Raw genomic sequence first — 16207 nt, 5'->3', positions numbered from 1 at the left:
GCCATTCTGACCGGTGTGAGGCGATACGTCATTGTAGTTTTGATGTGCATTTCTCTAATACAGGGGTCCCCGACCCCCAGGGCCACGGACCAGGACCGGCCTGCGGCCTGTTGGGAGCTGGACTGCACGGCGGGAGGTGAGCAGTGGGTGGGTGAGTGAAGTTTCCTCTTCCGCTCCCATTGCTCCCATTGCTCCTGTTACCGCCGGGACCGTCCCCCCATCCGTGGAAAAATTGTCTTCCGTGAGACTGGTCCCTGGTGCCAAAAACGCTGGGAACCGCTGCTCTAATAATTAGCCATGTTGAGCATCTTTTCACATCCTGTGGGCCATCTGTATGTCTTCTTTGGAGACATGTCGGCCCATGTTTTGATTGGGTTGTTTGTTTTTTTGTTATGGAGTTGTATGAGTTCTTTGTATATTTTGGAATTTAAGCCCTTGTCGACTGCATCGTTTGCAAATGTTTTCTCCCAGTCTGTAAATTATCCTCTTGTTTTGTTTATGGTTTCCTTCACTGTGCAAAAGCTTGTGCGTTTGATTAGGTCTCATTTGTTTATTTTTGCTTTTATTTCAATTACCTTGGGAGATTGGCCTAAGAAAACATTGGTCCGGTCTAGTCAGAGAATGTTTTGCCTGTGTTCTCTTCTAGGAGTTTTATGGTGTCATGTCTTATATTTAAGTCTTTAAGCCGTTTTGAGTTTATTTTTGTGTATGGTGTGAGGGAGAGTTCTAACTTCACTGGTTTACATGCGGCTATCCAGCTTTCCCAACACCACTTGCTAAAGATGAATTGTTTTCTCAACTTCACTTTTGGATTGGTCATTGCAAGTGTGTAGAAGTACAGTTGATTTTTGTGTATTGATCTTGAATCCTGCAATCTTGCTGTACTTATTTATAAGCTGAAATAGTTGTTTAATTAGGTATTTTAATGTTTGGGGTTTTGTTTTTTTTATCTTTTTTTGGTATTTTAATGTTTGATAAGGAAAGTTCCCGTCCATTTTTCTGTTATATTTTGCTCATCTATTTGTTTTATAACATGGCCTTCAGCTTTATTTTATGAGGCTGCACCTAACTCTGGCCCCCAAAATCCCATTCAGTACATTTTCTGATCCCTTACATATTTGAGAATATATTTTTGTGGACTTCACATATAATTGTCAAAATAACTGGATATAAGATTCATGGATCATTATGTATTTTTTCTCAGAATCCTGTCGATGTAGCTCAGTTTTTCCCCTGGCATGTGGTGTGCCAGAAAATTCGGAGGTTGCCCTCATCATTTTTTCCTTAGAGAAGAGCATGTATCTTCCTTATGAATGCTTATGGAAGTTTTTCCCTTTATCTTTACAATTTAAAGTTTAGCCAGAATGTGTCTGGGTATGAATCACTTTTCCTTCAGTTTGCCTGGAACACAATAAACGTTTATAAAATACATATTTTCAGCTTCAGGGAATTTTCGAAAAGTATAGCTGTGCTGTGCTTCTGTCCCGTTCATTGTGGGTTAATTTCCCGAACACCTGCAGTTCTCAAGTTCGGATTTAATTCTCTCTCCTGCTTGTCTGATCTGTTTCATGACTTTGGTCTCGTGGTTCTGGCCTGTGTTGCGACGTCAAGGCCAGCGCCCCAACCTGTTCTCACGGCCGATTAACTCTGCGGTGCTGCTTCCGCTAACTCTCACCTGGGACGCATGTTCCAAGGTTGTTTTTTAAACTTTCCCTTCCTGCAACTTCCCTGCCCACCCAGCTCCACCCAGCTCCACTGAGCTCCACTCACATTTCAATTTCAATTTTTTTTTTTTTTTTTTTGCGGTACGCGGGCCTCTCACTGTCGTGGCCTCTCCTGCTGCGGAGCACAGGCTCCGGACGCGCAGGCTCAGCGGCCATGGCTCACGGGCCCAGCCGCTCCGCGGCATGTGGGATCTTCCCGGACCGGGGCACGAACCCGCGTCCCCCGCATCGGCAGGCGGACTCTCAACCACTGCGCCACCAGGGAAGCCCTTCAATTTGTCTTTGAAGTTTACCTTTCTTTTCCCCATCTTGTGCTATTGTTCCTCTGTCTCCGCCTTTTCTCTCCTGTGCATGTCCGCTCCTGTCCCACCGACGCCATCATTTCCGGTACCTTATTGAGGATGTTTTTATTCTCATTCTAGTAATAAATTATTTTTAGACATTTGATCTTTTCCTGGGTTTCAGGATGCTATTATCATGTTCATGTTCTTCAGAATTTAAAAAAATTGTTGCTTTAAACTTCTTTCTCTTTTAAAAAAATTTATTTAAAAAAATGTGGTTATACACAAACTATCAATACTGTGGTACAAATGAACTTATTTACAAAACAGAAATAGAGTCACAGATGTAGAAAACACGCTTATGGATACCAGGGGGTAAGGGGGGAATGAATTGGGAGATTGGGATTGACACGTACACACACTACTGTACATGAAATAGGTAACTAATAAGGACCCGCCGTGTAGCACAGGGAACCCCACTGAATCCTCTGTAATGACCTCTATGGGAAAAGAATCTAAAAAAGAGGGGATGTGTGTGTACATGTAACGGATGCCCTTTGCTGTACACCTGAAACGAACACAACATTGCACATCAACTCTACGCCAATAAAAATTTAAAACAAAACCCAGAAACTCTCGGTTCAGTCTGCATAGCGCCAAGCGTCCCATCTTAGTCCCGGTCAGGCGCGCAGCTGAGGGCCACTGAGTGCGTCCCAGCGCTGCGCCGCCGGCCCACCGGGCGTCCCCAGACCGCCCTCCGCCCTGCGAAACGGAAACTCCGCACCTGCTAAGCGCTCGCTCCCCAGCCCCCGGCCCAGCCCCTGGCCCCCCCCTTCCTCTTAGTCTCTGGGAATTGATTACTCTAGGGGCCTCGTGTACGTGGAATCGCACAGTGTTTGTCCCGTGGCGTCTGGCTGGTTTCACTCGGCATCGCGTCCTCGACGTTCATCCACGTGGCAGCAGGTGTCAGAACGTCCCTCCTTCTGAGGGCCGAGCGCTAGTCCGCCGCGTGTGTGTACACGTTTTGTCTACCCCTCATCCGGTGACGCACGGTTGGATCGCTTCCACCTTTTGGCTGCCGTCGTCATTCTGTGACGGTGGGTTTACGAATGGCCCTTTGAGTCCTGCTCCCCCTGATCTTTAAGGAGACGGCATCTCACCGGGACGTGGCGTGTGTCACCAGGAGGCAACGTGGGTCCCCCACGGTTTGGCTCTCCCTCGTCCGGGGCTGTTTCAGTCGGCTTCTCAGGCACCCGGATGGGAAGCGGGTCAGTGTGTGCGCTCCCCAGGCCGATTTCAGCCCCAAGCAGGGCTCGTAGCTCTGCTGTCCTGGGTGGAAGCTTCCGCCGCTCCCAGCGGGTGCTTCCCTGCTTCCCGGGGCCGAGGACTGCGTGGTGTGAAGGTGCGCTTCCCCGGCTGAACACTGGGCGCACCAGAGGCAACGGTAAACGACGCTATGCTCCGGCTCCGCCCTGAACCCACGACTCGGGGGCTCTGGGTCCGGCCCAAGCACCAGAGGTGTCACGGCGCCTCAGGTGACGCCACGGTGGGGCCACGGCCAGAACCGCTTTGTCTCAAGATGCCCGACTCAGGCTGTCCTCCTGCGCGGTGGCCCTGGCCCCCCGCCCCTCCCTCCGGCCGTGTTGTTTTCGGGAAGCGGGGTCTCTGAGTGGACACAGAAGTGGGGCTTGGGGGGCCACGGGGGGCTGGAGCCCTGGCTGCCTGGAAACGCGTCGCTCACACGGTCAGGGGAGGCGGCTGTGCGGTTTTCCGGTACGCGATTCTGAAGAAACGGGGCGGGGGGGGCGTGCCTTCCGCCTTCCGTCTAAGGCGGGGGGCTCCTCCGTTTCCCAGAGCAAAACAGATGAAAACCACTCATTCCTGGCTGTTTTCCGCAGTTCCACTGACCTCAGGGCCGCAGAGATGTCACATTCTGGTTGAGTGTTGCTTCTGGTCAAGGTCTAAGGTTTCGTCCTTTTCTGTGTCTCCATGGGTGTTGTAGTGGGAAGGTGGTTACGTTTTCCTCTGTTTTAACTGGGAACTACCGGAGTATCTGACTGTCTCCTGGGCCGGGGGAGAGGCCTCTGGCTACTTCCCCGTGTCGAGGGCTTCGGCGCGGGTGGAGGTGCGGGGTGCTCACGGGCCAATCCGTGAGGCCCGAGCGGGTGACGGGCGCCGGGGGCCCCCGAGGGGGAGGAGGGGAGCCTGGTGCAAGGAAGGGCACCGGCCTTTATGGAGGTGCAGAGGGGAATAAACCATGAACTCGGGACGGGAAGTGGGAAGAGAGAGAGGCGTATTTCCCAGATGAAGTGGAGAACGGGGGGCCCTTCTGAGAAACGAGTCATTCGGGGGACGGGCGCTCGAAGCCCCAGCTGAAGAGGTCGGAGTTGGCCGGAAGCTGTCGGGGACTGAGCAGGAGGAAGACAAACCCAGAGCATGGGGTGGGTCTCTAGGCTGTGTGAGTGGATGGGTGGAGGGACAGACAGACGGACGGGCGGACGGAGGGGTCGGTGGGGGGGCGGGAGGTAGTGGCTGGGGGAAGGGACGGACCCCGCGCAGCTGTGGCCTCCCGGCTCCTACGCTGGTCTGCGGGGGGCCAGGGGCCCTCGGGAGGAGGGACGGCCGGACCCCGGGTTAGGGACGCAGGACCGGCATCTTCTTTCCGTCCCCCAGGGCACCCTTTTCCACGGCACCTGTCACTACAGAGTCTGCTGGGACGGCCTTTAAGACACCAGGGTGGGGCTTCTCTGGTGGCGCAGCGGTTGAGAATCCGCCCGCCGATGCAGGGGACGCGGGTTCGTGCCCCAGTCCGGGAGGATCCCACGTGCCGCGGAGCGGCTGGGCCCGTGAGCCGTGGCCGCTGCGCCTGCGCGTCCGGAGCCTGTGCTCCGCAACGGGAGAGGCCACAGCAGTGAGAGGCCCGTGTACCGCAAAAAAAAAAAAAAAAAGACACCGGGGTGTTGATCGTGTTCCCTGAACCTCGGACATCTCTGCCCCTCCCCGGGGGGGTCGTCTGCCTCTTCCCCCACCAGCCATAGCGCTCCTTGCCCGGGACAGGCGCCCTGGCCCCAGGCAGCCGCAGGATAGGCTACGCCTCTCAGGCGGCCCAGGAAGGGCCACGGAAGCCAGCCTGCTGTCTGGAATCCAGCGGCGGCAGGCGGGGGCGTGGATGGGTGCCTTTCAGAGGCCCCACCCAGGATTCTGGGAGGGTCACCCACAGGGCTGGCCGTCTGCCCGGATCTGTAGGTCTGTGTCTTCGGGGGAAGCTGGTAAAGGCTGCACACGGAGGTTCCTCCCTGCCTCCCGCATGGAGGGCAGGTAATTATTCTCATATATTGCTGCCAGTTAAACACCCGGGACAGCCTGGAGGAAGGCTCAGGTGTCACCTTGAAGGAAGCTGTCTCTGCTCCTGGGGTTCTCGCCCACCCATCACTCTCCTGGTGGGTGGAGGTGGGGTGGCCCAGGCATCAGCAGAGCTCAGAGGACCTGCTGGAATGGACTTTGTCTAAATATCCTCCCTTTGATCTGCGGAGAGGCTGACAGCGAGAGGGGAAGGATCTCATTAGGTGACGTAAATCAGAGCTCATGAAACCGTGGTCCTGCGACAGACGGCAGACTTCCCTGTGTGGGGAGAGGCGGTGAGCGCGTTGCCCTAACGCTCGCCTCCGCTGGGGGGGACACAGAGATGAGTTAAGGCTCCGTCTCCTGTACCCCCGCGCCGGCCCCTGCGGCAGAGCTCGACTTTAAGCTTCTGGGGGCCTAGCTGCCACCGCGCGCTCCGCCCCCGACGCTGTCCGTCGCTTTAGGGCACGTCCTCTCGCCGGGGTGCTCGGGGCTCCAGCCTCCACGAGTTCTCATTTCTGGACTCAGCCTCGCGCCCACCCCGGGAGGCCGGGCAGTGGGGCCCCAGCTCTTCATGAGACCTTGGCCGTGACGCGGGGCAGGAGCGGCCGTCCCCCTGGGTCTCTGGGAGGCTAAACCCGGCCCTGTCTGTGGGGCAGAGAAGGGTGAGCGCCGTGTGCCCCCCAGGGGACCAGGGCCGGAGGGAAGGGAAACTGGCTCCATGCCAACCGCCCTCCTTGGCTCTGCCCTCTCTTTACTCTGTGACCTTGACCGTCCTTGACCCCTTTCCTCCTTGGTTGCGGGGTGGGGGGGTCCCTTTCAGCTCTCACCACGTGACTGGCCTCTTCTCGGTAGGCAGTCCTGTGAACAGTGCTGGAAGCACTCAGAACTCCATCAGAACAAACAAAAACCACCCAGATGGCAGGCCCGCTTGGCAAGCTGCAGGGAGGGGACACAGCCCCTGCCCCCGGGGCTCTTCCCGCCTGGTCAGAGAACAGCGTGGTGATGGTCAGAGTCCAGAGCTGGCCTCGGCCTTCCCCCCTCTGCCCAGAGCGCCCTGCGTTCCAGTCTGTGTCCCAGTTCCAGAAGTTTCTCTCAAAAAGCTATAATCTCCATTAAAATTAAAAGGCTACCTAATAACGTCTGCCAGATCTCTAAAAACACTATCGGCAACCTCCATTCTTTAAAAAAGGAATAGTGTCCACGTGGTAAAATTTTAAGCGTCCTGAGAAGCTTGTGGGCCCCGGGGGTGGGTTTGGCTGCCTGAAGCCTCTACAGAAGGCTGGGCACGTGTGTCAATGCAAATGAAATGAACGTAGTGGCTCTGTTCCTCAGCGGCACCAGCCTCCCTTCAGGTGGTCGAGAGCCGCAGGTGCCCCGGGGGGCAGCATCAGACGTGCTGTCTCAGAGGGGACCAGAGGCCCCGCGCCCCCGCCCTTCAGAAAACTCCTCCCCTGGGAACCAGCGCAAATGTCACCTCCTCCGTGAGGCCTTACTGGATTTCCCACAGGCAGAGGGCAGGCCCCAGCTGCAGAGTGTTTTCCACAGGCTCACTTAACCGAGTACCAGCCGTGGGTTTGGAGCCACAGACTTGGGAGTCCGACACACGGTTTCACCGCTGAGCCTGCTTTCCTGCAGGCCAGGTGAGAAGTACCAGCTTCCAACTCCACAGGGCTGGGGTGGAGATTCAATATGCAAGTGTGTGCGCAGTACCAGCGCAGCTGGGGACGACCGGCTCTCAGGAAACGCTGGCTGAGGTTTTTGTGTTGCTTCATTGAATAATAAAGGAAATAGTGTAAGAGCGTCTCCAGACTGCGGTGTGTGCAGCTCGCACTGGGCCCAGAGCCGAGCCCGGGGCTGGCCGAGCCGGCGGCGCGGACGAGCGCTTAGCGTGCTTCGTGCACCCCACTGGATGGAGTGTCTCGGTCCGTCGAGATTGAAGTTCATCCGCTCCAACGGGATCGAGGACTAAGGGACTGATACTTACTGGCCGAACTGAGATTCCTGTGAGGAGGGGCACCTGGGGAGCCTGGCGGCCGGGGGCCGCGGTAGCGGCTTTGTGAGAGCCCTGGGGGAGCGCAGAGGCCTCTGGGGGCGGGAGCGTGCCGGCTGTGGTCTCCCAGGGAGCGGGGAGAGTGTCCGTGCGTGGAGATGCCTGGGCGACGGCTGGTTGTGTCTGCCTGGTGCCCTGGTGGAGGAGCCTCTCCGCCAAGCCTGCCCCCTGGGAGCCCCACGCCCGCCCGCTGAGGCTGGAGGCCGGAGGCCGGCACCGGCGGCGGCGGCGTTGATGTGGGAGACTGGGGCCCACGGCCTGCGGGAGGCCCAGGCACGTCCTTGCGGCTCAGCAGGTGCAAGGCTGTCCCCGAGCCCTCACCCTCACGGCGGTCCCCCGGTGTCAACGGCTGCCCTGTGCACAGGGTCGCCGGCTCCAGAGTGGCTGCTTTCTTTCTATTTTCACCTTTCTTTTTCGTTTTCTCTGCGGGGCCCGCTGGTCCTTGGGGGCCTCAGTCCCTCTCCGCTCCTAAGGGCTCTGTCCTACAACCGCTGGCCCTCCACGTGGTGTGGCTCGGAGTTGGAGAGACCCTGCAGCCACTGGAGCAGAATAGACCAGGGGACCCTCCCTGGGGACTGCGCTAGAGAGCAGGTACCACGCGTGATCCCTTTGGAATGGATACCTGGTGACAAGTGGATCAGCGGATGGTCCACTAGGAGCCCCGAATCTGTCCCTCTGTCTTGAGTTTGACTAGGATCTGGTAGGACATAGGAAGCATTAGAGAAAGAAATTCCAGAGCGGGTCTGTTCGGTCAGTCTAGTGCTCTGCGGGCTGTAAGCGACCTGGGTCTCCAAATAAGAACGTGCCTCCTGCAGCTCAGAGAGGTGCAGTCCTTATAGGGACGCAGGCTGCTGGAAAGAAGCCCTAAGCTTGAGTCCAGCCCTGCCGCTTACCCGCTTCGGGCATTTCTCTCTCCTTCTCTGGGCTCCTGGCCCTTCTGGTGAGCTGAGTGGGGCGGGCGGCTCCTTCAAGCTCCTAGGGAACAGGGTCTGTGTCTACACCTCCACTCTTCGGGTCTCTGTCACTGTCGGTGAGCAAGGTCCCACCTCCATCTCTTCTGCTGCCACTGGCTCCCAGTTGGGGTCTCTCCTCCCTCCCCCTCTGTCAGTGGGACCAGGCCGCCTGCGCCTGCGGGGCTTGGAGAGCAGGGGCCCAGCCCTCCTCCCTCCTGGCCTCCTGGGGGAGCGCGGGGAGTGGTTTGGCTCTGGAGAGGCTCAGCGGCTTCCCCAAAGCCCAGGCAGGCCCGGACTGGCCGGCGAGGAGGCTGCTGGCCAGCATCCTCTTGGGGTGCGGAGCCCAGCCCCCGTGGGAGAAGGAGAGGGGGGCCCGGGCTGCTGACTTCACTCCAGGGCTCCGTGACCTAACTGCCCTCTTCTTCCCTGCCGGAGAGCTGGACCAGCTCCTCAGCTGCCCTCCCCGGAGCAGGGGGCCCCCTGGCCACCCTGGAGCACGGCACCCGGGAGCCGGAACCCACACTGAGCGGTGGGAGCTGCTTGGAGGACACCCAGCCTGCCAGGGGCAGCAGGAGGGTCTCCAGGGGCTAGGGGCAGGGGCCGCCCCACACAGGACAGGGGCAGGGGCAGTGGAAGCGGGTGCCGCTTGTCTCCTCTCTGCCCCCTCCCCACTCCTCTCTGGGTGCCTTGGGGACCCACCTCAGAGGGGCTTTTTCCTCACAGCCGACCCCTCAGGAGGACCTGAGGTCGCCAGGCGCCGAGCTCCTCCCTGGGCCCCCCAGGCCCTCTGCACAGCCTCCTTGTTAGAGAGGCAGCTGGGGGCAGCCTCTGAGCTGTGTGTTTTGTGTGCATTTCGCCTCCAAGAAGTCTCCGCTGGGCGGGGAGTCAGCGTATACAGCCGAGGAGGCCAACCCAACCCACGCTCACAGGACCCTCCAGGGTGAGAGCTGCCGCATAAAGCGCAGATACCGCACAGGACCTGCTTATTCTAGAAGGTTACTATTCCTGTTGATTGGAAACTCAAATTTAACTGGGCATCGTCCCAAATGTTGCATGGGACCTACTTACACAAAAAACGATTTGTTATTTACCCGAAATTCAAATTTGCGTGGGCAACATGGATTACTGTGTGGGAAATCCAGCCCTGCCGCCCTGGGTCCTTGGCCCGCACCGAGCCCACCTGTGCCAGGCCCGCCCAGATGCAGGCTCAGGCCTGACCGACCAGCTCCTCCACTTGCCCGTTTGCTGGATTCCCCCTTGGGCACATCCGTGTCCCCAAGCATCGCGGCAGGGTGGGAGGTGCTGCAGACGCTTCCTCCGCTCCCAGCCCCCCGCCCCACCTACGGGGCCTGAAGCCTGTGAGCTGCGGACGGAGGCGGAGGCGGGGTGTTCTCCCTGGTGCAGCCCAGCCCTTCCCTGCAAATGGGAGGGCCGGCCGCGGAGAGGCGGCCCTTCTCAGCCCTCCTGCCCCTGGGCTGCACCCAACGCAGCAGCAGGACTGATCAGGGCCGTGGTGACCTGTGAAAGCGGGCGCAGGCGTGCGCGAGGGCACACGTGTGTGCTCACACGTACGCGCCCAGAGGCAGCTCCCAGACACAGAGCTCACCGAGTGAAGGCCGCCCCCCTGCCCGGCCCCGGCTCGCGTCCGGCCACCCGCCTGTGTTCTCTGTCCTTCAGCGGGACGCTTCCCCGGGCGCTCAGGTCCTCACCCTCCTCACGCCGCCAGGACCGGTGTCGCAGGGGGCGAGGCGCGTGGATTTGGGCTCAGACACGTGGGTGGAACCCCAGCTCCCCAGCGACCTTGGTCCCTGTGTGAAACGCGTGCTCAGAGCCCCTCGTGGCATTGCTGCCGGGACGCCAATCACACGCCTGGTACCGACCTGGCCTAGGACGAGGCTCGTACGTGGGAGCAGCGACACTGCGGGCTCACGGTTGTCACTGGAGGGGGAGCCCCCCTGCCTCGGAGACCCCGGCTCCCTGGAAAGGCAGCGGCCGAGAGCCAGGCTGCAGCCCCACCCAACCCCCCGTGTCCCACGGGGAGGGGACGCTTGTGGATTTGACCTCCTGAGGGAGTGTGAGGTCCGTGCCCGCCCCCACACTGGTCCTGTGTCCCCCGGCCTGAGGCCACTGTCCTGCTCTGAATCCTGCCTTCCTTAAGGCCATTTGTGGGGCTGAGGCCTCTGCGGTCTGAGTGGGACTCAGGGCTCGGCTTGCTGCCCACGGTCTCTGGGAAAGCTGCTACCAAGGTGCTGCCCCACTGGGGGTCTCTCCAGGGTGAGGAGGAGCCTCCGGGCATCTGCTGGGGTCTCTGTGGAGGGGGGTGAGGCGAGGGTGAGAGTCCCACCGTGGTGGAACGGGTGTCAGAGCAAGACCGCGCCTGGTGGGAAGGTCTGTCCGGGCCCCCGCCGGCCACTGGCGGCTCGGCCAGCCCCAGGCTGGTGGGGTCGCTCCCCTGTTTACTTGAGGACACTGCTGTCTGTGAACGGTGTGTCGTGGAGGGTGCGGGAGGTGACGTACCCGGGAGGAGGCGCTGGAGCCCGGGGCCTGGAGTGATGGGTGACTGGACCCCAGGGTCAGCCGAGCACTGACCGCAGGACGAAACGTCTGGCTCCCCGTTCGGGCTCCCTCTCCCGTCCAGCTGCCCCTGCCGCCGACCAGAGCGTCAGAAGCTCTGGAAGGCCTGGCTCGGTACTTGGGAGACATTGACGTGCTCAAGACCCAACCGATGACGTGGGAGTCAGGTTAGAATTCAGGCTCTGACCCGGAAAGTCTGGGATGGGGCCTCAGACTCTGCCTTTCGGACCGGCTCCCTGGTGGTGCTGAGCTGACGGTCTGTGGACCGCACCGCCGGAGGACGATCGGATGCACCGCTGATGCCCGGGGCCAGGGGCGGGCGGTGACGGAGCCGGCGTGGCCCAACCTGCTCGATGGGGTGCAGAGGCGGCGTGTGAGTGCGGCTGGGTTAGAGCGAGGAGCTCCCGGCCGGTCGGTACAGCGATCGGCGGGCGCGGGAACCCAGGGGCGTGCTGGCGATACAGCGTGACGGTCAGAGGTGTGTTATCTGGAGCTGGGCTGCCTGAGCTTGGATCCCAGCCTCACCACTTCCTAGACGTGTGACCTGGCGCAAGTAACTTAACCTCTCTGTACCTCCCTTTTCTCATTTGCAAAATGTGAACCTCACAGGCTGTGAAATTAGGTGACTTGATACATACAGTGCCGCGGAACATAGCAAGTGCACGCTTGGCAAACGGGGCCTCCGACCGCACGAGGATGAGGCTTCAGGCGCTGCCTCCGAGGGTCTGTGATGGCGCGCCGGGCAGGGGTGTGAGGTGAAGGGGCGTCCCGTGCGGGGTGCTTTGCAGGGGATGCTAAGGGCTCCTAGAACTGCCGGGGACTGTCCCGTGCCAGGGAGCTTGCCAGGCTGGCGCCGTGACATCCCCGCTCAGGGCAACAGGGGCTCCTTCAGGAGAGGACCCTTTGGGGTCTGGACCCTGCAGTGGTCATGCTCACCCCTCGAGCTCCCACAGACGTGGCTGTGCCTTTCTGGGCGAGGTGCCTGTGCAGAGCACCTGTCTTTTCGCCCGTCTGCCCGCCCCCTCCTCCACACCGGAAACCTGGCCACGTCGTTCTTTGTTTACAGCCCTCCCTGGCTCCCCGGTTCCCTGACACAGAGCACAGAGTCGCTCGCCCGGCCCTCAAGCGCCAGCCCTGCCTGCCTCGCTGGCTGCACCTGCCCTGCTCCCTCCAGCTTCCCCCTTGCCCTTCCTGAAGCCCCGCCTGGGCCTGGCTGCTTGGGTCCCCTGCAAGGTGCTCTGTGGCCCACACGCCTCCCTCCGCCTCCACTGGCTGATTCCCCCCAGTTGGCCGGGTCTCCGCGTAACGTCACCTCCACCCGGAGGCCACTCCTAACGCCTCCCCAGCCATCACACTGCCCGGAGCCGTCTTCCGACCTTCCCACTGAGTTGTGAAGGGTGGGACACCGTCCTCTTTGTAGCTGGTGCGCCTATCCAGCACTTTGCAAACTGTCTGTGCATAGAGACATCCAGGGCACTCTTCAGAAGCAGATTCCAGACCCCACCCTGGCCTTCTGCACCAGGCCATCTGGGGGGGCTCTTGGAGTGTGTTCCCACCTGTGTTCCCCAGGCCACCAGCACAGTCAGACCGTCTAGGGTCTGAGGACAGTGCCCGAGTGACAAGCACTCACCAAAGGGCCTGTGGCCGTCGGGGCAGGTCTGATGTGGGTGGAGGTCTTTCCTGGTTGCAGCTTTCGGGGCCTGTCCTGGTCGGTTTGCTCTCCCATCCAGGGCCCCTGTGTCTGCCTGTTCACCTGCGGCTCCCCTGCTGGCGAGCCTGGGGGTTTCTCCCAGGGGTGGGAGGGACACTGGTGAAACGGCTCGGGGAACAGACAGGAGCACTGACGGCTGTCCCGGCTCGTGCTGCCGGGATGGGAGAACGGCACCTCCGCCACCGCCCCGTCTTCTGTAGGGTCAGCACGACGGGGCCTTCGGGCCTGTGTGGTTGAGGGCTGGCGTTGCCATGGCATCGGTGCCATCTGCCCGCACAGAGCACCAGGCCTCAGTGCAAGACCCCTCAAGACAGCGAAGCCCAGGGGCAGATCCACGGCTGCCGGCCAGCTTGTCTCACCCCTGTGGGGCCAGCTGCGTGGGGCGATGGGGCTTCAGCCCGAGCCCTGGACCAGGACGCACATTGGTCAGGGACGTCGTGGCTTGGGCACAGCTGTGAAAAGCTGGCACGGGCCGTCTCCTTGTCCCGCGGGCTGCCAGGAGCGTCTAGACCTCACATCAGAAGTCCTCTGCCGCCGCGGGCCCTCTGGCTGTGGACAGACCGGACCGTGCCCCGTCCGTCTGCCTGTTCTGACACCCAGGAGCCTCCCGTAGGCCATCTGCCAAGCAGGGAGCCCCCTCCACAGCCGGGCCCCTGAGCCGGGGAGCAGGGTCCCCAGGGCCGCGCAGTAGGGAGCGGCCTGTGGTTTTGAGGAGGCATTTCCTTTGGCCACGTCCAGGGAGGAGCTGTCCCCGTGTCCGTGGTGGGAACATCTCTGTTACCCAGCCTCAGAGCGGACGGGGCTGGGGAGAAGAGCGGCCCCGGAGCAGGGGAGCCGCGGCACAGATGAGGCGCGTGAGCGTGGCGGGGGAAGGAACACTGCGGTCCACGACCGGGCTGTGGGTCCCGCCTTGGGTCACCGACGGGAACGCAGGGCGGAGAGGGCCAAAAGCTGCGGCTTGGAGCCGAGGCGAACCCCGGGGTCCCTTACTCCCTGGCGCCTCGGAGGCTGCCCTGGCACAGCGCTGACCCGCCCCTCTCTCCACCAGGCGCCTCGATGCCAACCTCATCTCCCTGGTCCCAGACGGGAGCTTCGAGGGGCTGTCCTCCCTCCGCCACCTGTGGCTGGACGACAACGCGCTCACCGAGGTCCCCGTCAGGGCCCTCGGCCGCCTCCGCGCCCTGCAGGCCGTGACCCTGGCCCTGAACCGCATAGGCCGCGTCCCCGACTACGCCTTCCGGAACCTGTCCAGCCTCGTGGTGCTGTGAGTGCCGCCTTGCGCCCCACCCGGACGCGGCGTGTCCGCCCTGGACAGCTCCGCCCTTGGCCGTGTCCCTGAGGCTTCCGAAGCTGCGGGTCTGCGTGTGGGGAGAAGAGCTCCGAGAGGCTGGAAGAGAGGGATTAGGCTGCGATTCCCTCTGCCGTTAGACGCAGACAGCGTAGCTATACCGCACCAGTGGGAACGCACGCCAAGAGTCTCCGGAATGATTTCCGCCATAGTTGACAGCGGGGCGGTGGGTGGATGCAGTCTCGCGCTTTGGCACAGGGGTGGCACAAACTCGCCTCATCCCCAGGCCTGGAGAAGGAGAGAGAAGCCAGGGCTGTAATTAGACAGCAGAGCCCCGTTGGGTAATTCCCTGGGCGGTCGCATCCCTGGCAGGAACTGGAGCCCGGGGTTAACTCTGTCCTCCCCCCACCACCCCCCCGCTCCTGCCAAGGGCTTGGGGGTCACGTGCAGTTGCTTTGGGTTACATCCTAATGGCCGAGGGGACGTACGGCCTCCCCTGCCCTTGGAAATCTGGTACGATTTTCCGGACGAGGGGACGGAGCGGACGAGGCTTGGCTCTGCTTGAGGGGTGAAGCAGCAGGAACGAGTCTGTCTAATTCTGTGTCCTGGGAGGCTGGGGAAGGGGAACCGACATCCCCCCGAACCGCGTCCCGTCAGCACGGCCACTCGGCCCTCCTCCTGGGCGCCCGCGGGGCACTGACGGTGGCTAAACGCAGCGGCGTGGCCGAGTCCAGCCCTGGTGATGCCCTGTGACGTCGTAACGTTCCCTGCGCAGAAACGGCCTCAGGTCTCCGGGAGACGGGACTACGGGAGAGACGCGGGCCGCACGATGGGCCCCCGACAGGCGAGCGGCGGAGGCCGTACGGAGCCCCGTGGGGGCTCTGCGGAGTCCAGCGGTGGAGAGCCGGCCGCTGCCTCGGAGGCTGGCGGGCCGGCCCCAGTGGCAGGATGCTGGTGGGAAGGACAGCAGCGCTTTCGCTTAACTCAGGCCGAGGGGACCGGACACCGAGTCCGGCTCGTCTCGGGGGCTCAGGGCGGCCGAAGCGGCTGGAGGTGGGAAGGGGGGCGCCTGCCGGTCTGGGGGCCGTCCTGGGCCGGAAAGCGGGCTTAGAGTAGACGGGTGGGGAGCAGGGGCTCCGAACAGGCGTCAGCAAAGACGCGGGGGCGTCGGGGTGCTGGCCGAGGCGAGCACGCCGGCGTGGCCAGAGAGCGGGCCGGGCAGGGCAGTCTGGGGGCTCAGAGTCAGAGCGGGAGCCTGGCTGTGGCCTGCGCACGGGGGGTGGGGGGGCTGGGGGCGAGAAGGGGGCTGGAGTCTGGTTTGAAGGATGGGCGGGAACAGGGGAGGCTGGATCTAGGAGGCAGAGTCCAGCTTAGAGAGGGGACAGAGGCGTGGCCCTGAGGGACGTTGTGAAGGAAGAATCCATCCGACGTGAGGCTTTCACAGGGTGGGAGGCCAGGGTCGGGGGCGTGAGTGGGGGAGTTCGGCCACCGCCGATCTGGGAGGGGCCGGGGGGCCACCACCGGGCACAGGAGGGGAAGGGCCCAGGGGCCCACGATGCTGAGAGAGGAGAAGGCCCATAAGCACTGCCCCCTGCCCTTCAACTCCTCCGGCCCTGGGACGGGGGAGAGAGGCTGCCGTGGCCGGTGACCGCGCAGGGCAGTCTGCTGCAGAGAACCGTCCAGGTCCGAGGGCTGAGCTGCAGGAAAGCGCGGAGGCAGAGGAAGAAGGTGGGTGGACGGGGGTCTGGCCGCAGGTGCGAGGCATCCAGCGGGCGGAGAGGGGCTTCGTTTCAACCCGAGCCCTGGGCCTTGGTCAGACTGCTCGGCGCCGCCCTGGGGGCACCAAGGGTGCTGAGACGTGGGGTCTCATCCCTTCCTCTGGACCGTAAGCCCCAGCAGGCTGGCCTGCAGAAGGTGCTCGGGACGCCTGGGGTGACCGAGTCGTCTGTGGGCCTGGGCTGCACGGTCAGAAGCCGAGATGCCGTGGACCAGAGGGCTGGCGGGGCTGGGGGACGGAGTGGGGACCGAGATGAGCTTCAGCGAGAGGTGCGGGAAAGGGGAGTTCGGTGACAGCGAAGGAGGCGTGGAGGGAGGGGCTCGTTCCCAGAAGCCAGGGCTGTGTTCTCTCATCAAATGCAAGCCCCTGCGGTGGGCCTGTCTGCCTCCTGGGCGTGGAGCAGCTGGGGAAGGACCCCCTTCTCTCAAGACCCCCGGCCCTACCCACCGCGTAGGATGGGGTCTGCCCGTTGCCTTTCCATCTGAACGTCTTGGAGGCCAGTCT

At 61.8% G+C, this 16207-nt stretch overlaps 1 protein-coding gene across 1 annotated transcript in view; it reads left to right on the top strand.

Moving 5' to 3' along the window:
- LGR6 (leucine rich repeat containing G protein-coupled receptor 6) overlaps positions 1-16207 on the top strand; it is a 96138-nt gene that overhangs the window by 46649 nt on the left and 33282 nt on the right. Inside the window, exon 5 of the mRNA XM_059059247.1 lies at positions 13687-13902. Within this exon, the coding sequence (XP_058915230.1) occupies positions 13687-13902 (216 nt within the window). The remainder of the gene's footprint in view (positions 1-13686; positions 13903-16207) is intronic.

Source organism: Kogia breviceps, chromosome 1, assembly GCF_026419965.1.
Source record: "Kogia breviceps isolate mKogBre1 chromosome 1, mKogBre1 haplotype 1, whole genome shotgun sequence".
Lineage (NCBI taxonomy): Eukaryota > Metazoa > Chordata > Mammalia > Artiodactyla > Physeteridae > Kogia > Kogia breviceps.
Note: the sequence above shows the minus strand (reverse complement) of the source record. Positions and strands in the feature narration are given on the sequence as shown.